At 46.2% G+C, this 27299-nt stretch overlaps 1 protein-coding gene and 1 long non-coding RNA gene across 2 annotated transcripts in view; both read right to left on the bottom strand.

Moving 5' to 3' along the window:
- LOC122375337 (protein Gawky-like) overlaps positions 1-19378 on the bottom strand; it is a 30010-nt gene extending 10632 nt beyond the window's left edge. Inside the window, exons 1-13 of the mRNA XM_043354659.1 lie at positions 18275-19378; positions 17055-17135; positions 10048-10127; positions 9486-9632; positions 8601-8700; positions 7723-7847; positions 6706-7114; positions 6127-6390; positions 2888-3018; positions 2346-2532; positions 1993-2103; positions 1401-1705; positions 240-320 (exon numbers count right to left, since the gene is read on the bottom strand). Of these exons, the coding sequence (XP_043210594.1) occupies positions 240-320; positions 1401-1705; positions 1993-2103; positions 2346-2532; positions 2888-3018; positions 6127-6390; positions 6706-7114; positions 7723-7847; positions 8601-8700; positions 9486-9632; positions 10048-10127; positions 17055-17135; positions 18275-18293 (2040 nt within the window). The 5' untranslated portion in view covers positions 18294-19378. The remainder of the gene's footprint in view (positions 1-239; positions 321-1400; positions 1706-1992; positions 2104-2345; positions 2533-2887; positions 3019-6126; positions 6391-6705; positions 7115-7722; positions 7848-8600; positions 8701-9485; positions 9633-10047; positions 10128-17054; positions 17136-18274) is intronic.
- A 606-nt stretch (positions 19379-19984) lies between these two features.
- On the bottom strand, positions 19985-26597 carry LOC122375340. The gene is made up of 2 exons (XR_006255378.1): positions 26454-26597; positions 19985-22926 (listed from the first exon to the last, which is right to left on the bottom strand). It is a non-coding gene; the product is annotated as an uncharacterized LOC122375340 (long non-coding RNA).
- Between the last annotated feature and the right edge of the window lie 702 nt (positions 26598-27299).

The following is a 27299-nucleotide window of genomic DNA, read 5'->3' as shown; positions in this document are numbered from 1 at the left end:
ACAGCAAATCAAGGAGATATTTCGAACCAGCCCAGACGAGCATGCCCATGAGAACGCCGGACAAGAGAGCGTCCCAACCCAGCCCATACTCACCGTTTCTGCTCACTACACCATTCCATTCTCTGTGTCATGAACTCATAAATCTCAAACTCATGAACATCATTTATCAAGTATGCATCATGCATCATGAACTCATGTATCATGAATATTTACCCTCGTGATTTCTCCAAACCACCCACCTTAAATCCGTGGTCTCCCATGCGGGCCTTGTCGTACATTGGGTTCTTGGCATGTCCCATGCCGCCAGCCGGTCCGCGGCCCTGAATAGGCGGGGGCGGGGGCGGGGGCGGGGGCGGGGAGACTCAGTTCCGACCGCCCTCAGCAGGGGAGGGGGTCACCCGGGATGGGGAGAGGGGGCGGGGGGCACGGCACACGCACATCACACAGGGACAGACCAGTGATGTCTTTGGTTTGAATTTCAGGGAGAGATTGAGGGAGTATAATTTAATTTGTTCAGTGAGTCGAAACGAAAAACTTGCAGCCGGCTTCTCCAGGCAATTTCAGCTAAAAATGCTGATTAAGGTTCAGCTGAAAGTTGGCTGACGCTCGAACATTACAAACTAAGTCAAAATTTTGCGTCCTGAAACACACCATTGATATTTTTGACACACCAAATGGCGATTCACCAATGACACCACTAGTGAAGACGCGGTGATCACCAGTGAGGGTACCATCACCAATGCTCACCAATCAAAACACAGGACACACACAGAGCAACGGCACACGGGATTCACACCCACAACCCCGCAGAGAAGCAGCTCCTAGTCAGGGCCGGGCTGGCCTGTTGGCAGCTACCAGTTAAAATTCATACCAAACAAACTTAGTACACCTACCAAGGCTCGTCTAGAAAATATGGTTTAACAATCGGCACCCACAAGCGCATACCGAAGCACCAGTATACTAAAACTAGGTATCACATATTACACAAAATAGCAGGGTGGGACGAAACAGGGAAGCGTAAATCCTTTTAAAACGATCTACCAAAAAACTGAAACCGTAGCCCACACAAAACAATCTATGTGGCTGTCATGGGCGCGTATGACACAATAAAACAAAGCCAAGTGGAACTCAGCACACACTGAAAAGTTAGATCTGCCGTATCTTACCTGTTGCTGCCTTTCTGGAACATACTATCCAAAGTCTAACAGAAGACAGCTATATAACTATCTCTAACGCGAAATAGAACTTCCAATCTTTCTTTCCAATGATGCTTAATTTCCCCATTTCCAAACTACATGAGTGTCCTTTACGCAACTATATCACAACTCATCTGTCGCAAAACTCTTACCTGATCCACTCCCCCTCCCTCAACACTCTCCCCTCCCATCCTCTCTCCTCACCTTGGCCGCCCAGTCCATCTCGGGCTCTCCCCAGGCTCCGGGCATCACCGGCGTGGTGGGCGTCTTGGGTTTACCCCATCCTCCCGGCCCGTCTCCTCCCCACTTCTCCTCGGCGCCCCAGCCGGCCGGGCCGGGCGCCGGCTCGCCCCAGCCGCCGCGCGGCGGTCGGCCCCACGGGTCGACGCCCTTGTGGTCGGGAGGCATACGGGAGAGCATGTGTAGGGGAGCGGGCGGGCCGCCCGGCAGCACGGGACGCACGGGACCGGCGTCCTTCCAGCCGCCGCCCCCGCCACCGCGCTTGTTGCCTGGAAAGGAGAGAAAAAGAAATAGGCATGAAGCTTAACATGGAAACAGGCAGAGGGAAAGGCAGGTAGAGATTTAATTGAGGTATGACAAGCATTCTTGGAAGTAAAACACCCTGAGGGAAAGAATATAGAACAGATCTGAACAGCCACCCACAAACCATGAATTCATACCCAGATGTGACTAGACGCGGGACCTACTAATGATAGCATGGTAAGCATTTGCTACTCATCCCCGGCTATCACGTGACCCAGCTAGCTCCCTACCCCCACCATCACGTGCCACTCACCCCAGTCGTCGAAGCCCATGGATCGGCGGGCCATCGGCGGTGACCGTTCGTCGCCCCACTGTCCGGGCCCGTGCTGGGGAGGTCCGCCCCACTGAGACGGAGGCTTGCTGCCTGCGCAACGAGGAGTGGTACGGTCAGTACAGACGGCCACGTGAGGATATAATAAATGGCGTGGCGAGATTTTGGATAGTTCTTTATTCAAGAAAGGCAACTTACACAAGTTGAATCCAATTTAGGTTCGAAATTCGTTGTCAGGCTATGCATTGTAATTCAATTCCAATCTGCAATCATCGGCAAAACTGCGCGAATCGCGGAAGCAGATACCACTCCTTTCCACCATCGCCGCCACTCACCCCATCCGTCTCCGTTGGGCGCGGGTCCGCGCGCGTCCCACGGCTTGCCACCTCCCCAGTCGTCCTTCCGGGCTCCAGCCGCCCACAGAGCCGCCGCTCCGCCGCCGCCGCCTCCGCCCCCGCCCGTGGCGCCGCCCCACTGTCCAGTGGGCGGGCCGGCAGGGGCACCCGTCCACATACCGCCCGGCTGCGGGGTGCAGAACGGGATCGTGTTGAATACCAGTGTGACCAAAACAAGGGCAGACTTAGACAAGACAGAGCAGATGAATGAAAAAAAAACACACACAGAGACAATCACGAGACAACACACTACAATTCATAACAGACCGTCGTCGCCGTACACGACGTCGTAGCCTGAAACCAGCTTGCTGATAATGAGAAAACTCTCCTATCCTTCCCACAGTCTGAGTCCACCCTATCACTCTCCATCCCCTCCCTCCCGTACCTGTGAATCATCGTCCTCGCCCCAGGTTCCTCCGATGTCGGACTGAGTAATTATATGGTTCCCGTGGTTACCTCCCTGGTTACCCCCGTTTGGTTACCTGTGAGTCGTCGTCCTCGCCCCAGGTTCCCCCGATGTTGGACTGGGGGATATGGTGCGGCCACTGGGTCTCTGGCGGCTTCACGGGCGGAGCTCCGCCGTTACGGGTGGACATTTGCCACACTTCCAGACCTGGAGCGGAGCGAGTACGGATCGTCAGGGGAGAGAGAACAAACCTACATGGACAGAACGGCATTCAGGTATATGTCTTGTGATAGCAGAGCTATAAGAAGACTGCAAGACATGGACTGGGAAATGGGAAGTTCCTGGTTCGTCAGGAACGGAAAACTTCACCAGGGAAAAATTAGCACATCAGAAGACACAGTAGGGGAGAGTGGGGCACATTCGTGCATGGGGCACATTCGTTTTCAGCAGTTTATGGGAACACGAGTAACTGCACGAGCTCAAGGTAAATTATGGAAATATGTCTATCATTGCCGCCCTTCGTTCACCGTAGAAGACAACACTGTACCTGCTGTCATGCTTGATAAAAACGCAAATTTGTAATATTCGTGAGCTTTCCAAACTTTTCTCATATTATCCATTTTCGTGATCCTGACTCGGAAATGTGGTTCAGCTTTTCAAAATTGGGGGTGAAGAAGCTCACTCTATTCACGGAACTGCTGCAAACTTGTTTGTTGAAAAAGTGTCATTTTTTTTCAAAAAGAAATTTTGAAATATGTTACTAATAACGTTGTGGGGCACGTTCGTCTACGCACTGCCTGGGGGCACATTCGTGCATATTTTTTTTTTAGTTTTTGCGATTTATGACTTTATCTGTAGTAGGTTTCTCTAATGACGCTCGCCTGACTCAGTCTCGACTGCTTGCGACGTCGTGACGAGCAATTCACGCGAACTTGGCGAGGTCACGGAGGCCGGCAGTTGGCACATTCTTGTTGGCCAGCCCATTCTTTCTACATATGTTGTGCAATGCATTCTTGTCGAAAGGAATCAAGTGAAATGACCCCCTTTAAGAGAGTTTAGCGTAGTGAGGAAAATCATCGTGATGATAATGAGCATATTTAATTGACCGAATCCTCAATGTAATCTGAATAAAATGACAAATAGCAAAAATTCGGGTATATTCGATCACAGATCTTTGTCAACCGATACCAGCAGGCGCCACAATTGTAGATGTCAAAATACTTTTTGTTCAGTACACATGCACAACAGTAGATATGTCCTCAGGGAAAAGATTTATGGTTGGTAATTCTAAAAGTCGCAGCAGTCAAACATAATATGTACAGGGAAAAACCTATACACAAGATTAAAGTGCGTGTGTGCCTAAGCATATACGAATTTAAGATGAAACAATACTTGCGGATCAATTAAATGGGCAGCAAGTTACACTCTTACCCTGGACAAAGTTAGGGCACATATAACATTTACACTGTGCGAAACAATTAAATGAGCATATTATACATAAATGAACATTATATACGTAAATGAGCATACATGAGCATATTATCATACTATGACTACTCATACCCTGGACAAAGTTAGGGCGCATACAGCATCTATGAAAACGATCTACACAATCACTTTTTAACGTGGTGAGCTCTTGAAAAATGCTAACCTACTTTGGAAGTAGCTGCCAGGAGGTGCTGTTATCGTTAATAGCTGGCATCCTATCGCGGATGGTGATGGATTCGGCAATCCTCCTGTCAGCTTCATCCTTACATTTGCGTACGATGCGTGCTATCAGAGTCGTGTCCGTTGGGGTCAGGTCTGGGTGCTCGTGCGCGAAATGTTCACCCATTGGTGTGCCTAGTTTCTTGTTGGTGCCATCCCGTAAGTGTTCGTTATATCGCAGTCGTATTGGCCTACCGCTTTCTCCTACGTAAGTTTTGTTGCACAGACTACATTTCAATTCGTACACTACGTTTTTCGTGTGACACTTTCCCCGCAGCCCAGCTTGACATGCGTGGCAGTGCTGTCTGCCTGAAGGACACGGTGGGTCTTTGAGAGCTGACCGCACTAGCTGTCTTTTGAGTGTGTTTTGATTTGTCCATGCTGCAAGGATCGGAAACCCTGATGTTTTCAGCACTTTTTGGACCTTGGAGGCCACTTCATCATTTATGAATGGTAGTTTGACGTAAACTGTTCCCCTGCGCTTCCTTTTGTCCCTCTGCACCCTAGCTACCCCCCTGTTTGCACGAGAGCATTCCCGTAGCATGACACTTTTGATGAGCTTAGCTGGATAACCGTTCAGCTTAAATAGGGACGTGATCACATCTAGGCTCTTGTCCCTACTTGGGATGTCGGAACTCATGTATGCTCATTTACGTATATAATGTTCATTTATGTATAATATGCTCATTTAATTGTTTCGCACAGTGTAAATGTTATATGTGCCCTAACTTTGTCCAGGGTAAGAGTGTAACTTGCTGCCCATTTAATTGATCCGCAAGTATTGTTTCATCTTAAATTCGTATATGCTTAGGCACACACGCACTTTAATCTTGTGTATAGGTTTTTCCCTGTACATATTATGTTTGACTGCTGCGACTTTTAGAATTACCAACCATAAATCTTTTCCCTGAGGACATATCTACTGTTGTGCATGTGTACTGAACAAAAAGTATTTTGACATCTACAATTGTGGCGCCTGCTGGTATCGGTTGACAAAGATCTGTGATCGAATATACCCGAATTTTTGCTATTTGTCATTTTATTCAGATTACATTGAGGATTCGGTCAATTAAATATGCTCATTATCATCGAAATGACCCCCTGCCAATTTCCTTTGGTAAATTTCTGGTAATGCCCGGTAATTTCTCGAACTTTGCAGGGTGAACGGAAGTGCCCCACCTCTTGAACGAATGTGCCCCATAGGTGGGGCAGTTTCGTGCAAATGTTCAGAGTTATTAAAAGTCATTTTTTCTAATGGACGCAATAATTTTAGAGGATAACTTTTAAAGAGGAAAACTATCTGCAATAGTTCCTTTCCATACTACAATCAACAATTTTGCCATTGCACTAACCAAAGAACAGATATATGGGTTTATCTATCCATTTTTTGCACGAATGTGCCCCACTCTCCCCTACACTTTCACAGTGCACTTTCAGAACTCGAGCAGATTGAAACTCGTTAGCCGTTATGGAAAGAGTACCACAAATTGACCAACAGCCTCTCTGCTCGTTTACTTTTATTCCAGCATTCTCCCTGCCCCTCTCCCTCCCCTACTTCGATTCCTCCCTTCCTTTCACCCCTTGATCCCTTCCTCCCTCCTTACTCACCGTTGTTCACTCCTGGCAATTTCCAGGCGACCATCGTGCCCGGCGGCTCCTTATCGGCCGGCTCGGGGCTGGCCGGCATGTCCCACACACTGTCCTGGTTGACCTGACTGCTGGACCAGCCCTCCGTCGCCGTGATGGCCGCTCTCATCGCCTTCAGACGCTCCAGGTCGGAGGTGTCGGCGCCGCCGCCCTGCGGAGCGGCCGGCGCGGCGGGCGAGACGGCCGAGCCGCCGCCGCCACTGCCGTTACTGCCCGAGGAGGAGCCTGCGGGCAACGGAACGGAGGAGTCAGACGGGAGGGTACAACGACCAAAATGGTACACGGATATTGTGTGGAATTCAGACGAAAACCGCTATCTACGAAGTCGATTACATAGCCAGTTTCGAGTGCCTCCTTTTGCTTTCTGGTGTGCACCAGAAAATGACTATAAATCGGCATTGACTTGCAAGCCGTGAGCATACATGATTCCCAAGTCCACTTTACCCTACTAAAGCCTTTCATACATCTTCCTCCCAAGCGTTCTCCAACTGGCTCCATGACCCCTGTCCCACCCCGCTGCGCCCTCCGCCGTGCACTGACCTTCGGCTGCCGTCTGGGCGGTTCTCTGACCGGCCGTAGCTCCCGGCTGAGGCTGCGGCACCCCTCCCGCCGACTCCGGCACGGCGCCGTTCTTGGCGGCTCCTCCCGCAGCTCCGGGCGGGGGCGGCGCGGCGCCGGCGGGCGGCGGGGCGGCACCGGTCGGCCGCCCAGCGCCGCCCCACTGGCCCGGAGGCGGGCCCGGCTGACCCCAGTTGGTGGTGCCGGCGGCGGCGGTGGCGGCGGCCGGCGGCGGTGCGCCCCAGCCGCCCGTGCCATTGTTGCCAGTGCTCTCGCCTCCGCCTGCCAGCCGGGCCCAGCGCGGCAGACGCCAGCCGGCGGTGGAGGCGGGACCGCGCGGCGGCACACGCTGCAGGGTGGCCAGCGCGGCCGCGGCCGCAGACGGACTCAGCTGTAGGAGAGGGGACAGATGGTCAACGGCGGCTCACCGTTAAAAGGAAAAACTCTCGTAACCTCTTGTAAATCTCGTAGCCTCGTTATGAGGTCTCATGACCTCGTAAAGGTCATGCCAAGGACTCATAGGTCATTGCAAAGACTCGGCTCAAAAGGGACGACTCACAAGTCACAAAAACACCACACGTCACAGCTCTGCTCATGGCAAAGATTTATGCGTCATACCGACATACAGGCTATTTCCACGACCCAAATATGTATAATGAGAAAGGTCCTTAAGCTCAACAAAGACGACTCAAGCGAGAGCGTAGGCTGAGAACAAGCAGCCAGCTGAGAACATCGCAACAGGAGCATTTCACAGCCCATCGACCCTCCTTCATCTGAATAACCCACGGCAAAAATTCCACATCCTCTTCACAGACTGCCCTACTTCAACCAACACCAATAGCCTCAAACTCCAAAATAGCGCCGCCTCAAAACTGAACAACGCACAAGAAACTCAGCGTTCTCATGGCTCTATGTGGGAATTTAGCCACTTGGCAGAATCTCTAGCCGCCTCTGTACGGTCAAACGATATACCTGCAGGCGTTTGTGGCGAGATCTTACCTTGGCTGGCACGGTGGAGGGGTCGGTAGCACTCATGGACGGAGGAGGTATCACAGGGGGGAGCGGGCCCGCACGGGCCGGAGCTCCGGATGGACCGGGCACGGTCGGCGCCGACACCCCAACCCCTGCCGGAAGAGAGGGGAGGGTCGGGTCAGCTTAGACACTCCCCGCTCCCGACCCTTGGAGGCAGAGAAGGTCAAGTCAGGTCAGACACATCCACCTTTAATGAGATGTGCGGATCAGGTCAGGTCACTAAACAGCAAGACCTGCTGAGACACATAACAGGTCAGACTAACAAAGGCAATCCCCGACCACTGTTCGACCTGCAAACGGCTTAAATCTATTCAGGTCACCACATCATAAAGTCTGCACAGACAGACAAAGTGACTGTCAGGCGAATGAACAAGCGCTGGACTGAAGTGAACCTCCTTTTACATAACCCATTTTCAAGTCAGAATAAACTTCATTAACTTGGGCAAGCCGGGAGCATGCAGTCCAAAAGTCAGATACGATTCTCACATCTCACAACAAGGGAGCAATTAGCATACAAATGGCAAATTCTGTCTCCTAAAACATTCCAAATAATAAGCGATTCGCTCGATCCCTGGCAGAAACAGATGTCCTGGATCCTGATCACACCGCCAGAATGTTGGAATGTGTCTCATTTCATGACAAACGTCTGAACAAGTTTTCATCCTTCATCGCTATCCTCCCAAAAACACATATCCTAGCGTGTCCCATTACTATTACCTGTTTATACTTTATATAACGACACCACTGTACGATACCAAGTCCAGAGTACGGCAACACCAAATTACAACACCTGCGAACGACAAGCAGTGTACGACAGCTCAGTGCCGCTGTTGGACGTTACGTACCGTCGTACTCGGGGTGGGAGTCGGTGCTGGCCGCCGGTGCTGTTGTTACTGCCGTTGTTGTTGTTGTTGTTACCGCTGCTGACGGAGCAGCGTCACCCATCTGCAGGAACAGAGAGAGAGAGGCGTGGAGGGTCAGCGGAATGAACAAAGGAGACGAGAGGGAGAGATGAGTACACACAAGATCCCATAGACAGCGTGACATTGGCTCCGTAAGCCCCAAAGTCGGGCTGGGAAAGCAAACGGCGGTTACAGCACAAACAAAATTTTACGATCCCCTTGCCACAAACGACTGTCGGCATGAATTAAGAACACCCGGTGTCATAGATTTCCGACATCACAAACCACGGCCCCGCCCCATGCCCCTCGTCCCTACACCTGATCCACAGGTGTTCCCTGAGCGAGCGTCAGAGAGAGGATGGGAGGAGGGGAAAGAGGGACGGAGGTGCGACAGATGGCAAGGTGTGAGGGACAAACAAATCTATAGCCGCGGGGCTTCTGTATGTACGGCAGGTTGGTAAGGAAAACAGGTGGATCTGAAAAAGGCACGAAGAGCGGGTTGTCCGGACACGACCTGATGCTCGGAACACAGCAGCTCTGAACAGCGCAGCTATATTATTTCAGTAGCAAAAATAATGGACTTTAGCCAGACAAACTCAACATTCAACAGATCTTTACATTTTGGTGCTCCAAACACAGTCATTTGGAGAACCACCTAAAGCACACAACTAAATTGACTACACGATCACTCCAGACTCATCCCACCGACAAAAATCACGCAACTCAAGACCTCCCACCAATCAAACAACTCACTCTACCTCTCACCCAACTCACCTCACTCAACACCTCACACATCTCACTCACACACCTCACTCCTTAACTACTCACCGTCTCAGTAGCGCCGGTGGAGGAGGCCGTTCGCCGGGGCAGTGTCGACTCCGACGGTACCCCTGCGTCTGACCCAGGCTCACACTGGAGAGCGGTAGAACGCGCTACCGGCGCTACCGGTGGATGAGAGCGATCTACCGCCACCGGCTGAGAAGGGGAGGGAAGGGTGATATTTTAGAGAATAAAGAACGGGAAATATATTGTATTGTGGGAAAATCTTAGTGACAACTGCGTGGGAGATTTAGATATTGGTAGATCCATAATGTTTTACGCAAGAAAAGGACGAAAATGGCTAAAATTAACTACAAAGCAAAAGCAAATTCAAAATACACTGAAGTAGGTACTAGGATCGTGGTTTCTATAAAGACAATCATAACGCATGATGATAAGGTTTCATGACAGCGATTGTTTTTCAATGATTGTTGCTCGTCCAGTTAAAAAAAAAAACAAGTCATTTTTCGTTATATAAGACATCATCTCAAAAACTTCCTCCTCTAGCAAAGTACAGGTTAAATCGACAGGGAAGGTGGGCGTAAGTAGTAGACTCATGCAATATACTCACGTTGACAGACTGCCCTGAATTATTGCAGTGGACCATTGAGATATTATGTGTATCTTTGGTGTTTGGAGTCACGCCAAACGCTGGAAAAGAACAGAACAGGAAAGGTAAACCACACATCAGCAAAAGGCATGAGGGAAAAATTATGTATGTTTTATTCAATTATGTTCAGTTGGCTTTGTAAAAGTTATGCAAACGTGCCATTAAAAATACAGTGTGGCAACTCAGCATGCAAGCGACACGATTCTCTAAAATACAGGTATAATTTACCAGTATAACGCCTTTTGGGGCGACTAACGGAGCGAGCGAGAGGGTGGGCCTCGCACGTGCGAAATCGTGAGGGGGTACCTCCAGCTGACTTGTGCACGGCACCCTACTAACCGGTCTCTAGCGATGTGCCAAATTTGAGCACAATCGGCCCAGCCGCTCTCGAGATCTGGAAGCGGCACCCTGCACGTGCGCACGTGCAAAATGGGTCCCAACTGACTTGTGCACGGCACCCTACTAATCGGTCCCTAACCATGTACCAACTTTGAGCACAATCGGTCCAGCCGTTCTCGAGATCTGGAATCGACCCCTGCACGTGCGCACGTGCAGCAGCACCCCAACTCTGGCACATGGATATGCATTTCCTAGTGGGTGCCTACCTACATGCCAACTTTCAGCGCAATCGGCCAAGTAGTTACCGAGATATTGCAACAATTACAAAAGTGACACCTCTTCGTTTTGCACGTGGCACGTGCATAAGGGGTCACCCACATGCATCGGGAATAGTCCAATACTTGGTAGAAGGAATGAAGCTACCCTACAAAAATTACCGCGTGTAAATCGGTCAAGTGGTTGCTGAGATATAAGCGTCGCAAAAGCGTGACCACGGCCGGCCGGCCGGCCGGCCGGCCGCTCATACTCAGAAATTTCCGTTAATCTAAGGAAAGACTGCGCTCGCTTCGCTCGCTCCGTAATAAAACATGTTCAAATGCATAAATATTATAAAAGTATAAAAATCATTTTAGGCCATGAAGTGCGAATTAAGTAAGAGAAAATCCCGTTTTTCCGTGAATATATCTAGCGAGTTTTCACATATATTTCAACGGGAGCAGTGATTATCCCGCGCCGGGCCGTTGCTCGGTGCCAGGGTATATCATCGGCACAACCACGCTAGGCTGAGGAGGTTCGACCCCCACCCCCACCCCCTAACTCGACTCCCGGGCCACGTAGCGATACGCAGCAAGCGGGATTCGAAAGAATAAAAATATTGATGAAAGTGTTTCAGTCCTTTTTCGTTCATGTCAAAGATAAGGTCACCAGAAGTCATCAAAGATCAATTGAAACTGTTGTCTACTTCAACACTGTTTGACAAATCGATGCATACCCCGGCAGCTAATAGAGCTACAGCGCCGCGGAAAAACGCATGAACTCGCGCCCTGGTGAGGGGGGGGGGGCTATTTCCCCCCTCCAGACTTTTCGATGTATCTCCAGAACCGCTGCGCCGATCGTCACCAAAGTTTCAGTACCATCCCGGACATCAATTTTACACATTGTGACTGTTCTGTTGCTCGAGGCCAGAAATACAGCGAGGACCGTATCCAAAAAAATTTCCAAAGGCTATGATAGGTTGGCCGGAAATGACGTGAGAGTGACGTCATGTTCTGCCGTTTTCGACCCAAAAAAGGGTTTCGCGGGAAGAGCTGTCAGGCCTATAGCTTTGCAAATACAGAAAAACAATAAAGACATAAAAGCTGTAGAATTGACAGGGCTACAAAACTGCAGTCTCGGATTTTTGAAATTTTTGGATTTTGACCCCCAAAAATCCAAAAATTATTTTTTTTTAGTATAATAGCCATAAAATCCAAAAAGGTTATTGAATTTTCCAAAAACCGGAAAACATGTGATAGTCCTTACCGCCTTCTATCCACATACCAAATTTAAGATTGATACCTCTTTCTTTGGCGAAGTTATAGCAAAAAAAAAAAACTGTTCAAAATTGATGACGTCAAATTTTCAAACTCAATTTTAAGCAATTCTAGACCCCGTAGCGCAAAACAAAGACCACCAGTAGACTCCCCGTGACGAGCTGCATCGAATCAATACCCATTTAATGCAAAACTATCAACTTTAAAACTTGACCTTTTTGACCTGACCTTGACCTGACCTTCACCAGAAATAACCCTAACCCGTACCTGATAGTCTTATAACCAACACCATTGAGTTGGAAATGAAAAATTGGCCATAAAACATGCATCGCACAACCTTAGTACCTAAAGTTATGTTCATGTGACCTGACCTGTGACCCTTGGTGACCTGACCTGTGACCTGACCTGTTATTGTCAGTGACCTCCTATAGCAACATATGTACTAGGCAACTGACGCCCTATCGCTGATTCTCGACAAAATGCGTTTTCTTCGGTGTTATAGCGCATTCCCTAGAAGACCCGTGAGCGGTGCAACATTTCATCTTTGACCTGACCTGTGACGTCATCGGTGACCCCGAGGTCAATGTAATTTGGTTTCCCTAGACAAATTTGACAGGCCTTTCGAACGCCGTTTGAATTTTGCGGATCCGTCCAGTAGTTTCGGAGATACGAGGGGGCAAAAAAATAGCCCCCCCCCCCCCCACCAGGTCGCGTTATAAACAGACCCCACCAGGGCGCGGGTTAATAGCGCTTCTCAGATTTGACCTCAAATTAACAAAAAAACATCTTAAAGTAGCTGTTTTTAAGAAACATGTTTTTTATAATAACTGTTGACTAAAAAAGGTGCGACATTGCTATTATCAGCGTCATGTTCCCCTGGTCGAGATAGGTCCAATGAACTATAATTTGACCTTTAACCCGCGCGGGGCTGGGGTCTCCAGCCGAACGCGCGGGGCTGGGGGGGGGGTAAATTTTACCCCCCCCCCCTGTTATCTCCCGAACTAATGGTCGGATTTGGAAAATTCAAACGCCAATCGAAAGCTCTCATCACGAACTACTAAAAACATGTACTTAATTTAAAGTTTGAGGTCAAGGTCAAGGTCAGGTCAAGGGTACAAATTGCAAGTTTCTACAGTATCGGCCTTGCACCGTAGTTGCCGAAGAATGGAGTCATGGACTGAGACTGATCGCCCAAAACGTGTTCTTAGGCTACCAAGACAATATTCGTTGCATACAATATCATTCAGAGGTCAAGGTCAAGGTCAGGTCAGGTCAGGTCAGGTCACCAAAAAACAAAATATAGAAAAGGGCATGTGCGACACATGTTTTATGGGTCATTTTACTCATAGAATTCGATAAGCACACTCAATAAGTGATATGGACCACCTCTGGATGAATTTCAGGTCGAGGTCAGGTCAAGGTCAGGTCAAGTGAGGTCAAATTTTGAAGTTGGTTGTTAAGGCCTAAAATGGTGTCTATCTGATGTAGTTTTTCACGGCGAATCGAATGGTGCTATTTTTGTTTCCGTACGAGGTCTAGAACTTCCAAAAAAGTCATTTTTCAAAAAATTTGTGTGTCGTGACGTCATAAAATTTTGAATAACTCCCACATTTTTGAACCGATTCTTCTAAAATTTGGTATGTAGGTGCACATAGACCACTTCTCTGACATATATTCCGGTTTTTTCGATAGACTCAAAATTTTGGATTTTATAATGATTTTCCCAAAAAAATCAGTTTTTTGAAAAAATTTAGGCCAAAATCCAAAATTTTCAAAAAACCGAGATAGCCATTTGATAGACAAAGTAAAATTACGTATAACCTTTTTTGTTACGTCTTGATTCCTTTAAAAATGAAGATGTTAGCGGCGTTTGAACTTTTGCCGTTTTTGAGGCGAAAATGGCGAACATGACGTCACTAAAACGTCAATTTCTCAAAAATTTTCCGACGGATTTCGCTCAAATTTTCAGGGAACGTGTCAAATTGATGTAAGAAAAGGTACTGAAAGTTTGGCGGCGCTGCGCGCCGCCGTTTTTGAGATATCGCAAAAATTCGCGAGGGGGGGGGGGTAAAATTTACCCCCCCCAGCCCCGCGCGGGTTAAAGGTCAGTTTGAAGATTTGACATAAGGTCAAGGTCATGACCTGACCTGAAAAGGTCATGTTACATAGAAGTCGATCCATATCATCGACCTTAACACATCTAAGGTGCCCTTATCGCTTTAGCAAGTCTTTATCACCAGAGTCAAAGTACCAATTTAACAATTCTGAGACATGAATTTTATACATCCTGACATTCTTATCATTTCTTGAAAGTTACAAAGTGATTATTCAGTTTGTGTAGCTACCTATCGCGAGCATTTTAACTTTTTTTCCGAGGTAAGGTCACTTGATGTGACCCGAAATCAGTGTTGGAAAAGTTGCCGTTTTCTGGTATCAGATGCGCCAGGAATTTTGTACTCCACTGGAAAATGACAATTTTTGTACTCCAATGACTACGCGTCCCACACAAATAAAAGGGTGTGAAATTTGACAATGAACTGTCCATACTCCCTTGTGTTACAGGTACCCAGTGGAAACACAGCTTCTGCAATAACTGCACCCCAGCCCGGGGGCCCAACCCAAGTTGAAGTCAGGGCAAAAACTACAAGTACAATGCACAGCAAAATGAGGATCGAAGAGCCAAATATCCTGCATAACATCCACCAGCCGTGATGAACAACTACCAGAACTGATACTTGTACTGGTACATTGCTGTGTTATGCTCAACAAATTATGTGCTTACGTGGTCCTGTAGACAACGTACATGAAATAAACATACATGTAAAATGTTGTATTTTGTGAGCTTAATAGGTAACTTAGAATGACTTGCATTTGTGCCAAGTCCAAATCCATGATGATGATGGGGTACAAAGTTATCAAAAACGCCATGGAGTACCTATTGGTCTGGACAGTATATAGGGCCTTGGTCTGGACTAAAAGCTGCATGTGTACCTATCGTAATAGGGATCGATCATAGGGACATCAAGGAAGCAGTCACCTTGATTAACACATTAATTTTATCAAGCTAGACAAGTATCTGCCAGCTGCGAATGAGGTTAATAATTTAGCTGTAACCTTCATCATTGTCATGCAATTAAAATGAAACATGGGATATTACAAGTAAAACTCACAAGCCGGCCACAAAATGAATGAATATACGTCGCAAGGTATACACAATACAGTCAATACACATGCCGCTACCTACCACAGCACAAATAAGTGCGCAATGATTGTCTTTTTGTTAGAGATGTTCAAGTTGTGCACAGCTTCTGTGGAGTCGCGATTCAGTTCTCCTAAGGATGGAATTTTAAATGGTTTTTGATCGGGAGACGACTTGGAATCTTTCGACATTTGCATCGTAACTTATGCTCAAATAATGATTGTTTGGGGTTTAAAAAAAGGAGAAAAATACAAACTTTCAAAAAATGACCAACTTTTTTCAAATGAAACGCCGTAACTGTTAATATTGGAAATTTTCTGAACTGGAAACTCGATGATAAAACTTGAAGTGCAGACCCTGTACTCCTTTGCCAATTGTATGCTCCACACAGCTCCGTTTCTCATGGCCCGGCTATGACAGATACAAAATTGAGCCTGCTTTCTGATGGTACGCAGTTTTTGGCCAGAGGACCTATGGTTATTGTGAAATTGGTGTTCAAAGGCTGTACTCCGACCTCTGTCTCCGGGTCCTCACTGTCGCCGCAGCGTAGTCGCGACTCCGTGGTGTGTGCTGTGCCAACTCTACGGGCCGCTTTATTTCGCCGCGCCGATATTTGTGCCGCGGCGTTTTCCAAATTTTCGAAGCTGGCTGTATATTTTCGTTTGTTTTCCATTGTTGCCTGTTTTCCATGCTATGAGTATAGTTGTAAAAACAACCTAACAGGTTTTGTCTTTTATAATTGTAATCAAGCATACGGGCCGTGGGCATTGGCATTAGCCGTGCGGTAAGTGAACGTTCCACTTTGGTTTTGGTCTGGTTCCTTTCATGATAGTAAATAGGTACCATTAACTGAGTATGATGATTAATTGATAATTTGACTCATGACTGTTACCTGGAGTGGAGTCAATATCACTATCATTAACCTCCCAATTGTCTTTGCTGATCTAGGTAGGTACTATCATTTCTCTGACCCTGAATATTCATTCTTATTTTAAATCATAAGCACGATCCAACAAAGTGAAGTCCTATACATAAGTTGAAGTCTAACAAATTCAGATAATCTTGCTTTCAGTTATAGCTTGCATTACATTATATTGCATGACTAAGTAGTGCTTCCTGGTGCATACGAGAGCACCAATTTTTGGATCCACTCGTCCCTACTTCTAGCTGCTAACCTAATCCTTGCTATGACCACTAACCACTCAATTACACAATCACATAATGCTTGCCACTCTCAACAAAAAAGTTCTAGTCGATCGTCTTGCTGCGTCACTCGATAAACATTGTTTTCCACACTGTATTGTTTATTCACATGCTTACAATTCTACATACATAGGTACAAAGAAAAACACTGCACAAAAAACACTATGCAGACGCAGTTGACCACCCCAACGCTGTACAGTTGTACTCCACTGGCCCAAAATTTTTGTACTCCACTACCAGAACAAAAAAGTGAAATTCCAACCCTGCCCGAAATTGAGCGACACCTGGCTCTACATTTTTCAGAACACATGCAGAAATTAAGATGCGTGAACAGGTGTCCCCAGAAAGGCGACGCTTTGCACTGCCATTCTTCAGATGCTCACGAGAAACTGCAGGAGGGAGGGTGTGCAAACACCCATCGGTCCGGTGCCCGGCTAATTCTTCCGGTTAATTCAACTTCAACGGCCCCGTTAATTCTTATGAATTGTACTAACCATTCCACAAAAATAATGAACTGATCTGAACCAAAAGTAAAACAACTAAAAGTAAAACCATGCACAGTTGAGGAGAGCTATAGCATGTGTTGTTTGTTTATTGCAGCTTTAGGGCACGAAGACTACAGGGTCATTTTGTGCCCATAGAGCTGTATCATGAGAATAAAACTGACAAAACCATGACCACGTCAACGAACCCACCTGAATCAGAGGAGACCGCTGCCTCGGTGCCTTCCACCGGAGACGACTGGCAGCACCTACACAGCATATTGTCAGGCCCACCTGGAACAGGCATCCATGATTTCAACTAAAATACCATCATGAGTCAAAAATTCTGATAATTCTTATTGTAATTCCATGGAATTTTTCTTAACCATTCCATGAAATTTTAAGTCAACCATTGATTCTATATAGGTAAGTAAACAAATTAAAAAGACAAATTTTGTAGATACCACTTATCCAGGGCTGTGCAGGATCAGAATTTTGGGGACTCTGAATCTAGTTTCAAAAATCAACTGAATTCAACTTAGATCTCTGGTTAGAGCTGTCAACTCTAACTAAGTCGAGATGCGCATGCCTGCATGAATGAAATAAATGTGAAAAAACTCTGAGTAAGTCAGTTTCCACAGCCCAGGCACAGCTGCAGTCCATGGATTTTCAGCAACTTTGACTTTAACCACCAAAATAGACTCTGACTCTGGTTGGAACCGCTGACTCTGAGCGACTCCAGCTCCCTAGCCCTGCACTTATTCACAAAAGTTGCAGTTTGCATTTATAATAAAAAATAACAGGCAAGACTGTGGCTTGTGAGCATGGAGACGAGGTGGGCAAAATATCTTTTTATAATATATTATCACCTATTTAGATGGATAATCTAATCATCATACATCATTATCAATATAATCTAATCATCATACATCATTATCAATATAATCTATCATCAATATATCATTATAATTTATATCTTTATCATATTTATATCATTACATTAACTTAAGATTAGTATCATTATAATCTATTATTTAGCAATTTTAGATTAATAATGTGTCAATGTGATGATGTAAATTGTAAGCCCACCGCCACCAACACTCAGTGCTTGCCTAAATACAGACCAGATGGACAACTGAAAACAAATAACTATTAACAAGCTGCATGTTGAAACATATGTTGACAGTATGGAACTTAATTTACAACTTAATATCAAGTGAATGTGAAATGAAACGGTAAAATTTTTACGATATTCGCCCATGCTAACATCGCGGTGCAATGATGCTCAAATCGGCGCACTTATCGCAACGGGTTTTAATTAATAAATACAATTCTGTCTCGAACCAAACATACCAAAACAGACATTGTCATCGAAGCGGAAGCAATGAAGACACACACACATTCAAAAAATCCCAAATTAAACGAATACATACCTGACAAAACCGTATCCATGGCACAGCGCCCCAGCCTCAAGCTCCCATTATTTTGTGAACTGGCCAGAGGAGCCTCTACCAAGGCTATTCAAATGCAAGTGAGGTATTTATTCAATTCACTATCAGAGCGCGACGAGATCACACTAAAACATTAGTTAACAAATGCACTTATACCCAAAGTATCACAATCAAGATGGAGCGGCACCACCTCCACACTCGCAAATGCGTCAAAACAAAACACGCTAAAATAACAAACTGCCAAATACCCTGTTGGCAACAACATGCCAACTAAATTATTTGAATGCATTCAACAACTCTCTTGTCCATCAGATTGTATAAGCCTGCCAAGTAATTCTGCTGCCACCAGATGTTCTAGCTTTCACAAGTAACTATGGAATCATTTCATTGTCCACACAGATTGATCGCTAAACTAAGAACCCACCAACACGATCTGGCACCGGCCCGTCCGGCATCGCCCCGCGAGCGACGGCCGCCTGCGTCGCACCGCCCCGCCCCCTGCTCGATTGGACACCTCCACCGTGGGCAGGGGCGTGCCCAGGAAACTATTTTGGCTAGCACGGGCGGAACGGGTCCCGAGATAGCAGCAGCCTACAAGGAACGCAATCATTAGATATGCCACCTTTGCCTGAGTGCTGACTGCTGCATGTAGTTGGAGGGTCCGTGTCCGTAGAATCTCCCGTTCTAGCAATCTCCATATCCATTCCATTGCAAGGTGTGCGGACTGCGGATGCTTCTTGCAAAGGTTTCAGAAAGGCAGTCGGGTTTGCACCGGTAGCCGTCTGTTGTCTTCAAAAAGGTCCCGAGCCGAGCCCGTAGTACCCCGCAGGGTGCAGAAATGTCAGGCGTGGTTGTGAAGCTACGTTCAAGTCGTTGGATGCATAAAACACATTTCGGACGCCAAAATATTATTCTGTGATAGGAGGTCGATTGTCAAATGAAAATGTAAAGGGTCAGCTCGGGCATTCCAACAAAGGTGCTACTTTGCTGACATCTGGTGGGGTCTGGCGTGCCACCTAGCGACATTATTTATATGAAATACTTATTTCGTCTCGTGGATAGTGCTGCCATCTGCCCCAAATCACCTTCATAGCTATTAGCTTGATGCATTCGAGTGAAACACCTCTTTCTGATTGTTTCTGATTTCTGAAACGGCTTTACACGGCTTGAGCTTTTGGAGCATAGGATCTCCGTCTTCTATGAATTAGAAGGCTTTGAGCTCTGGGAGCTCATGTAATGTGAGTGTATGCACATTGTACAGAAGCGCATGTCCGTAGGCGGCCTCTGATGGTCCCCGGTGGTACATGGTACCGGTTTCTGAGGATCCAAGGCCTCTGAGGCGCTGCTAACCTCCGTAGCCCCACGCCATTTTCAGAGGGTAACACAGGACTCTGGCCTCACTGGGTCTAAAACGATCTAGCTGGGCCTCGTGCTGCCCTTTATAGGCATTACGGTAAACTCCCTGAGACTTTCACCGTAATTGCGTGGTAACTTATTACTGCAGGCCTGGCGTTTTCCAATAACTTATAAGTGATAGAAGAGCTAAAAACAAATCAAGTGTTTGCCCCCGCGTGTGTGCGTGGGCATTTTTGTCTTCAATTTCACCAATTGATTTATGTTTATTTATAAATTATTTATTTTTTAGGACGTTGTGTGTCGATAGTTAGACGTATACAGATTTCAAACGACATGTTTGTTTCCCATATATTTAGCACTTATCTACAAAAATACAGTCATAAAATGGCCAAATCCGGGGCACCCCTTCCCCAAGCCCACATTCGACAATAGGTCATAAAGGAATAAATAATCAAAAGCTATATACTCTGTGACACAAACTTTAAACTCACACACACTTTCACCAAAAAGATCAGCATTCAGCAAGCAAACATGCTCTTCTCGATTCATTGGCCAGTTCGAATTCGGTGTGGATTTTCACGTCAGTTGTGTATATCCACATTATAGCTCAACATATTCATACATGACAAGCTCCAAATGACATACTTCGTTATTCACTTCATTTGAAACGTTGAGCCATCGCACAGAGAAAATTTGTCTCATGCTTGGGATTAGAGTTGCAAAGTTTCCCTACCACATTACCGGCATGCCGGTAATTTTTCACTACCGCAGGTTTTTTGTGGTATCTGGCATGTCTTGCCGGTAGCATGCCGGTATTTTTGGTTTTGCACAAAAAAAAAATTATTAGCATATGATTCAAACTTTGGACACTAAGAGGAAAATGTGGCATCTCTTGTAGGGGTAAACTGGAATCAACAATGCAGGTTTTTTAGTATGCCGGTAATTTGGTGGTGTTTTTGCTTTGGGCGTGGTAGCATGCCGGTATCCCAAAAAAAAAATTGTGGGGCGGGGCGGTGCCGGTAGCAGCCTTTGGGGGAAACTTTGCAACTCTACTTGGGATATTTCTTCATATATCGCTATCTCTATTCTCTGTGGAATATCAGTTGGAGCTCTGGGTGCTAGTAGATGAACAATCGTGAAAGACTCGATTATTCAAATCACAAATGCAGATTTCTATAAGGCAGCAAGTGTCTAAAAAAGCGGTAAAACGACCACATAAGGTATCCAGTCTCCGGGGGAATACACTCATTTAAACGGGCACACACACACACACACTCATTTAAATGCCTACGGCGAGAAAACGAGCAAATTATGCTGTACGTAGTGATGTGATAGCTCAAAATATTTCCATTATTATGAATTTCGTACAGAGAACATCATTGGAAACAGCAATGTATGCAGACTTACACAAAAAGGTAGCCACTTTCACAGTAATACAAGACGTTCTGTCATTCCTCGCGTTCTCTTTTCATCGACAAAATAATTTACCATTTACAGTGCAACCCGAAACCACGCACAGAGAACGTTGTGGAAGACAGACATTTGAACCATAGACTTTGCACTGGTATCATTACAGGGAGTTTTCTGCTACTCAGACAAAACACAACAAGTTTTCATACAATCGAATTGGTAATTCGGCAAGCCTTACGATTCAATTCAGTCAAACTACGTCGGTTCAGGGAGACGGACAACAATGGCGAACATCCTGGAAGACGTCGTAGGAAATCGGTGAGGAGCCACGTCGTATGTGTTTTTAAATTTCAGTTTTATCGTAATTGAAATTCCAATAAATCATGGTCCAAAAAAATGTCATGGTCCAATCAGCGAAAGTGTTCGGATAGACACGTTTATAAAAGAGAGCAATCGAAGGTTAGTGGTGCATCAAAATGAATAACACTGGTAAAATTGTCTGATGAATTGATATGAATAACCCGTCCCCTTTTTTGTCAGCTACGATGAAAAAGTGAGGCGAAATATGAAGAAGGTATCTAAGCCTATCATTATATAATTTCTCACTGATCACGTTGTTTCTGTGATCATCGTGGGACAGCTACCGCCATTGATCGGCTTAAAGCCACTTTACCATTGCACATTGGGACAAATCGTGGCACTGCATACAATCTCTCAGCTCCTATAGACGCATCTGTCATCAGCAATTGGCTTCCAACGCATACATAGGTAGCTCATAGGTGAGCGTTTGATGTGATAGGCGAAAGGTAAATTTTTAGTTGACATTGGTTAGACAAATGCTGAAGTTTGATTTAAAGTGATGCATCATAATGGAGACATAGCCGGTAAAAGCAACAAATTCGCAGAGATGAATACGTTTAGAATGGGTGTAAGTTCACAAAATATTGCGCATAGAAAGCCAGCAGTAAGAAAATTCCTCCTGCACGTCACTGACAAGAACCAAATTGCACTATTTCCTCCGCATTCAGTCAAACTGAAACCCCACATATTCTGTCACATTTCACTCGGTCACATATGGTCACCTTCACCACACAGCGGTCACCCCTCACCCCTAGGTCAATCGGTCACCCCTAGGAGGTCACTCGGTCACCCTTATGAGGTCACCCGGTAACCCAGTACCCCACAACCCCGGAACACTTTCATCGAGCGCATCACCAGTAATTGAGCCGAATTTCTGTCCATGTCTTGAAGCCCTTGAAGATCTAAAGTCAGTTCTTCAAGACTTCAGAGCTCGTCAGCTCTAGTTCATCGGCACATATCAAGGCATTCATGTTGTCGACAAACGAAAACGCACATATTTAAAACTATTTACATCCACAACCCTCCCTTTGAGTTTCTTTCGAAGCATCATTATCCACTGCACTTCGCATTATTCCTTCATCTCGAATGTCACATGTAGTTCTTAGGTGGCACGTGTCATCCTCATCAGCTGCTAACCACGAGGGGCACGCTTGCCTGTCGATGCTTTCCAACAGACTTCCCCCACGTGGCTGACATCTCACATAATTATATCTACTCCACAGCTTTCTGGGACGAAGAGACTTGGCTTCACCGTGGGGCTCTCCTGCGAAGGACTGTGGTCACCAGTGGTGACGACAATTTCTCCTATTGACCGTCTTCTCCGCTCCGGCCGTGGGCAAGGCCGGGACCGGGGCCAGAGGCGGGCCGGGGGCCGGGGCCAGGACGGTTTCTATAACTGCTGGTCTCGCCGGCGGCCCGTCTGAGAAGAGGAGGCTCCTCCAAGACGGAAGTTGCGCATCACCTCCTCCACTTGTTGCTCTGAAGTAGGCGCGAACTGGTCCAAGAATCTGAGGAAGAACAGAAACAACAATGTTAGCGGTGAGGACGGACTGGTGTAGCTCGTTCTCTTTGACTCATAGCGGAATAAGACATCACCTCCACATGAATAGGTACCCGTATGCATAGTATGCCCTCATCAATGACATAACCACAACATACAAGCCATATCTGTCAGTTTGCTAGATGAACGGGAATGCTGAGTGCCCGCAGGTCGATCTTGCAGAGTGATGAGTCACCGCGGAGTTCCAGAGATGATCTCAGCGTATGACGATCAGTCTGGGCAGCCGAGAGTTCTCAGAAACTCTGGAGGTCACTCACGTGACAACACCCGCAGAGGTGGATTTTCCGAACAGTGGAGGACACTAACCAGGGTCTACCAGAAGTAGAATGTTGGACATGATTAGGAAAAGACCGCGTGTGTACTGTGTAGTGAAGAAACTAACTACGCACGCAACTTACAGTGGCGGATCCTGGGGGGGGTCCACGGGGTCATGACCCCCCCCAAAAGGTCTGAGAGGGTCATTTGACCCCCCCCAAAAGCCGAAGACCTAAATGCGCTATAGACGCCGTCTTGCATGCTCAAAATCACATGTCAAACACTTCTGAGCTAATACCTTTGTTTTTCTGGATCGTGTTGCGTGAAAAGGCGTATTGAAGGCCAGAATCTTACTCATTTTTGTCTCAACCGTGCGAGCACCAGGGGATGATCCAGGAAAACTCCAAGGGGATGGTCATGAATTTAATTCGTGGTGCCCCTACCTATACGCAAAATTAAAAACTCAACGGATTTCGGCCACTTAATTTTGGTGATGTCCTATTTCCATTTTTTTATTTTGTTTGTTTTATTTTTAGTGCCCCTGGGCCCTGGCAGGTCAAAATCACGTCGGAGGCGAAAGAAATTCACGGGAATCCCAAAAATCACGTCAGGACATTCAGGGCACTCTGACCAGCCTGACAGCTAGGGCCCTTCTTACTTCCTGGGGCCTCCAGTGAATAACCGCTAGTGTCTGTGTCGGCCCCTCTGACTCCTCAGTAGGTAGGAGGCCCTCTGTAGAGGAGACCCTCTGTGGAAAGGAGACCGCCTGAATGCAGAAGGCCCTCTGAAGAGAGGAGACCCGCTGTAGAGAGAAGGCCCTCTGAAGAAAGGAGGCTCTCTGTAGAGAAGAGGCCCTCTGAAGAGAGGAAGCCCTTTGCAGAGATGAGGTCCTCTGGCTCTTTGAAGAGAGGAGGTCCTCTGTAAAGGAGGCCCTCTGAAAGGGAGAGACCCTCAGTAGAGAGGAAGCCCTCTGTAGAGAGGAAGCCTTCTGTAGTTAAGAGGCCCTGTGAAAAGAGGAGGCCCGCAGTAGAGATCGGTGGTCCTCTGTAGAGAGGAGACCCCCTCTGTGTTTTGACAAATGTTTTTGCAAATTTTTCGCGGCGCTTCGCGCCGCCGATTCATGTACATACGTACAGGTCAATATGAAATCGTGACTGTAATTACATAAACCAACCGTGTCAAATTGAATCAGAATTCATATGTGTACTGTGAAGAAACTCCGGCTTGTACTGCCATGCTAAAAGGGTGGTAAAATTTGTGTTTTGGAGCGGAGCTGTGTTTTGACACATTCTTTTGCAAATGTTCTCGGCGCTTCGCGCCGCCGATTTATACACCAATCAATAAGAGAGATCGTGACTGTAATAACACCAACCGTGTCAAATTGAATCGGAATTCATATGTGCACTGTGAAGGAACTCCGGCTTGTACTAGCATGCTAAAAGGGTTGTAATATTTGTGTTTTAGAGCTGTGTTTTGACAACTTTTTTCAAATTTTTGCGGCGCTTCGCGCCGCCGATTCATACACAGGTCAATAAGAGAGATCGTGACTGTATGCTACTAATGCATTGGGCATTAGACTAATGCATAAGTGAGGTAACTATATCTACTACTTCTGGGTTTTTAAGTCGGTCGATCCGCCCCCCCCCCCCAGTAAAAAAATCCGTGGCGACGCTCCTCTATAGGTGGGTTTCACTAACTAAAACTACTGAGCCGAGTGACTTACGATAAAACTTCAACTCAGAAACGACGAAGATTAAATGTCATTTGATCTCGACATACTCGCTCCCTACCCCCCCCCCCCCCCGGTCGTCAGAATTCATTCATCAGACCTGGCATGTCGGCCGACTGGTGACCCCCCCCAAAACGTTCCCCTAGATCCGCCCTTGGCAACTTACGACATCGGGCCACAACACTCAACCGTGTCAATCAGGGAACGTATAACTACTCAGGTAAATAGACGTTCACTCTAAAGCGTTAGAGGCTAGACCTTCTCCAAGAGTATCCAATTGCTAAATCTTTAGCAATGACGCATTCGATAGCCGTTGCCCGTTAGCATCCGGAATACCAACCGCAAGGCTTTTTACCCTCACAATAAACTTCCGAAGCTCGCGTGAATAGTTTCACGTCCGCAATTGATATTCACAATGCATTCCGACAACTTGAAACAGCAGACAGGCAGACAGCAGGCGGTGTTTTTAATGAGACTCAGCTCTCTGAAAGTCCCAGCATGCGTAGAGAGATATAGCAATGTTTAGCCCGTCGAGGTCGGAGATTATGTTTAATGTTGAGATGCTGCTACGGATGAAAGACATAACTTGAGTTTTAAGATATTGATCGTCTGCGTTTTTAGGTTACGCCAGCAGTAATGATTGTGAATAGATGCCTGTATGAAAGGCATGTCACAACTGAACAATCTTGTTTGACTGTTGTCTATGAATGTATCGTCCAAGCTGTGGAACAGCTTTTGGGAATGTCATGCCACATTATAGCATGACCCCGCGAGCCCATCCCTTGATCCGCCACTGCGGAACGAAGCATCAATGGGGTATATAGAGAGCATCAAAGGAGCATCAATGTGGTGTATAGAGAGCATCAAATCAGCATCAATGGGGTATATATAGAGCATCAAAGGAGCATAGATCGGGTTTAGACGGAGCATCTGGAGCTATGCTAGGGGGCATCAAAGGGGCATAGAGGAGAATCAGGGGGGAATACACTAGGCATTTCGTAAGAATAATGGAGGCATAACCAGATAATCATTTTGATTCCACTTAGCCATCCAACAGGCATATTAGGGTAATAATGTTGGGATATTGGGGGTATCTAATGCCAAAAAGGTGCTACTTGAAGTATATTACGGGAATAATTGGGGTTTCGTTTTAGACCATTCTCCTAATATCACCCCCCCGGAATCATTTTAGTTTTCAGTGCAATTGATGGTAATAAGCACGCTTTGTAGGCTTCTGATGGGCGTAAGCTTTATAAAAACTTAGCACTTTCGATTTATTTCGATTTATTTATTTTTGAACGGATATCTTTTCACGTCACCATTTCTCCATTCGTCTTCCCGTCCTTCTGTTTCGTTTTTGCACACACTTATTATTCCTTGTCATCCTCAACCCCCTCTCTCTCTCTCTCCTCTCTTTTAAATCTTTCCCCTTCCCTACCTCTTTTTTCTTTCTCCCTCTTTTTAGAAACATATGTCATTCTTATACTCACGAGAATGGTTTGTCGCCGCCTTTGATCTCGCATATGACGTTTGTGAGTGCCATGATGTAATTTCTGGCCAGCGTCAGAGTCTCGATTTTCGACATTTTTCGTTCCATCCTCACCGACGGAATCACCTCTTGAAGATTCTGAAAATAAAAGAGAAAAAGGTTCAAAAATAGTGTACTAAATATATGAACGTATATTGTGTTGGCACCCTTCCTTGCTCTCTAAACTTAAAAATACTTTCTATTTTTATTAACAACCACTTAGGAATTGCAAAAAGCTATGAACGCAGTTAGGATAGCTACACTCTAAGAAGTTAAACATAAAAAACGAGGGCAGCAAAACGTTTAGCAATGTGTGAATTGACCAGGAAATAATCTAATTTCGTAACAAAGTCGACCTCCGACAAGCGGGAACATTCTGCAAGTGGGCATGCAGTCGCCTTTATTCTCTCACGGCAGTTAGGTTTATTATGGCAATCATGCCATCAACCATCATCAACACTGTAATTATGGCAACATGAGTGATAACTTTAATATAATTGTGAGCGCATTGCTAGATGACAGGACGGATAAGTGAGGAAGCAGTGCTGCATTAGCGAACACTCAACCACAGCCATTACGTCATTTACATATCCTAATATGTGATGATGGCTGTACTAAAGATGTGCTTGCTTTATGAAGTTATTTTCAAAAGCTACCTGGGTTATCTAATACTTCTGCGGATAACCTCAAGCGTAACGTTTGCAAAGCAGGTTGAAAACTGTTTAAAGTTAACCAGCGTTTCATAATATAACATTACACTACATAAGCATATGCCTACACCGTGAATAAGTGGCCGCTGATCTGCGTC

Source organism: Amphibalanus amphitrite, unplaced genomic scaffold, assembly GCF_019059575.1.
Source record: "Amphibalanus amphitrite isolate SeventyFive unplaced genomic scaffold, NRLGWU_Aamphi_draft 001820F_arrow, whole genome shotgun sequence".
Classification (NCBI taxonomy): Eukaryota; Metazoa; Arthropoda; class Thecostraca; order Balanomorpha; family Balanidae; genus Amphibalanus; species Amphibalanus amphitrite.
This window is presented reverse-complemented; position numbering and strand designations above follow the sequence as displayed.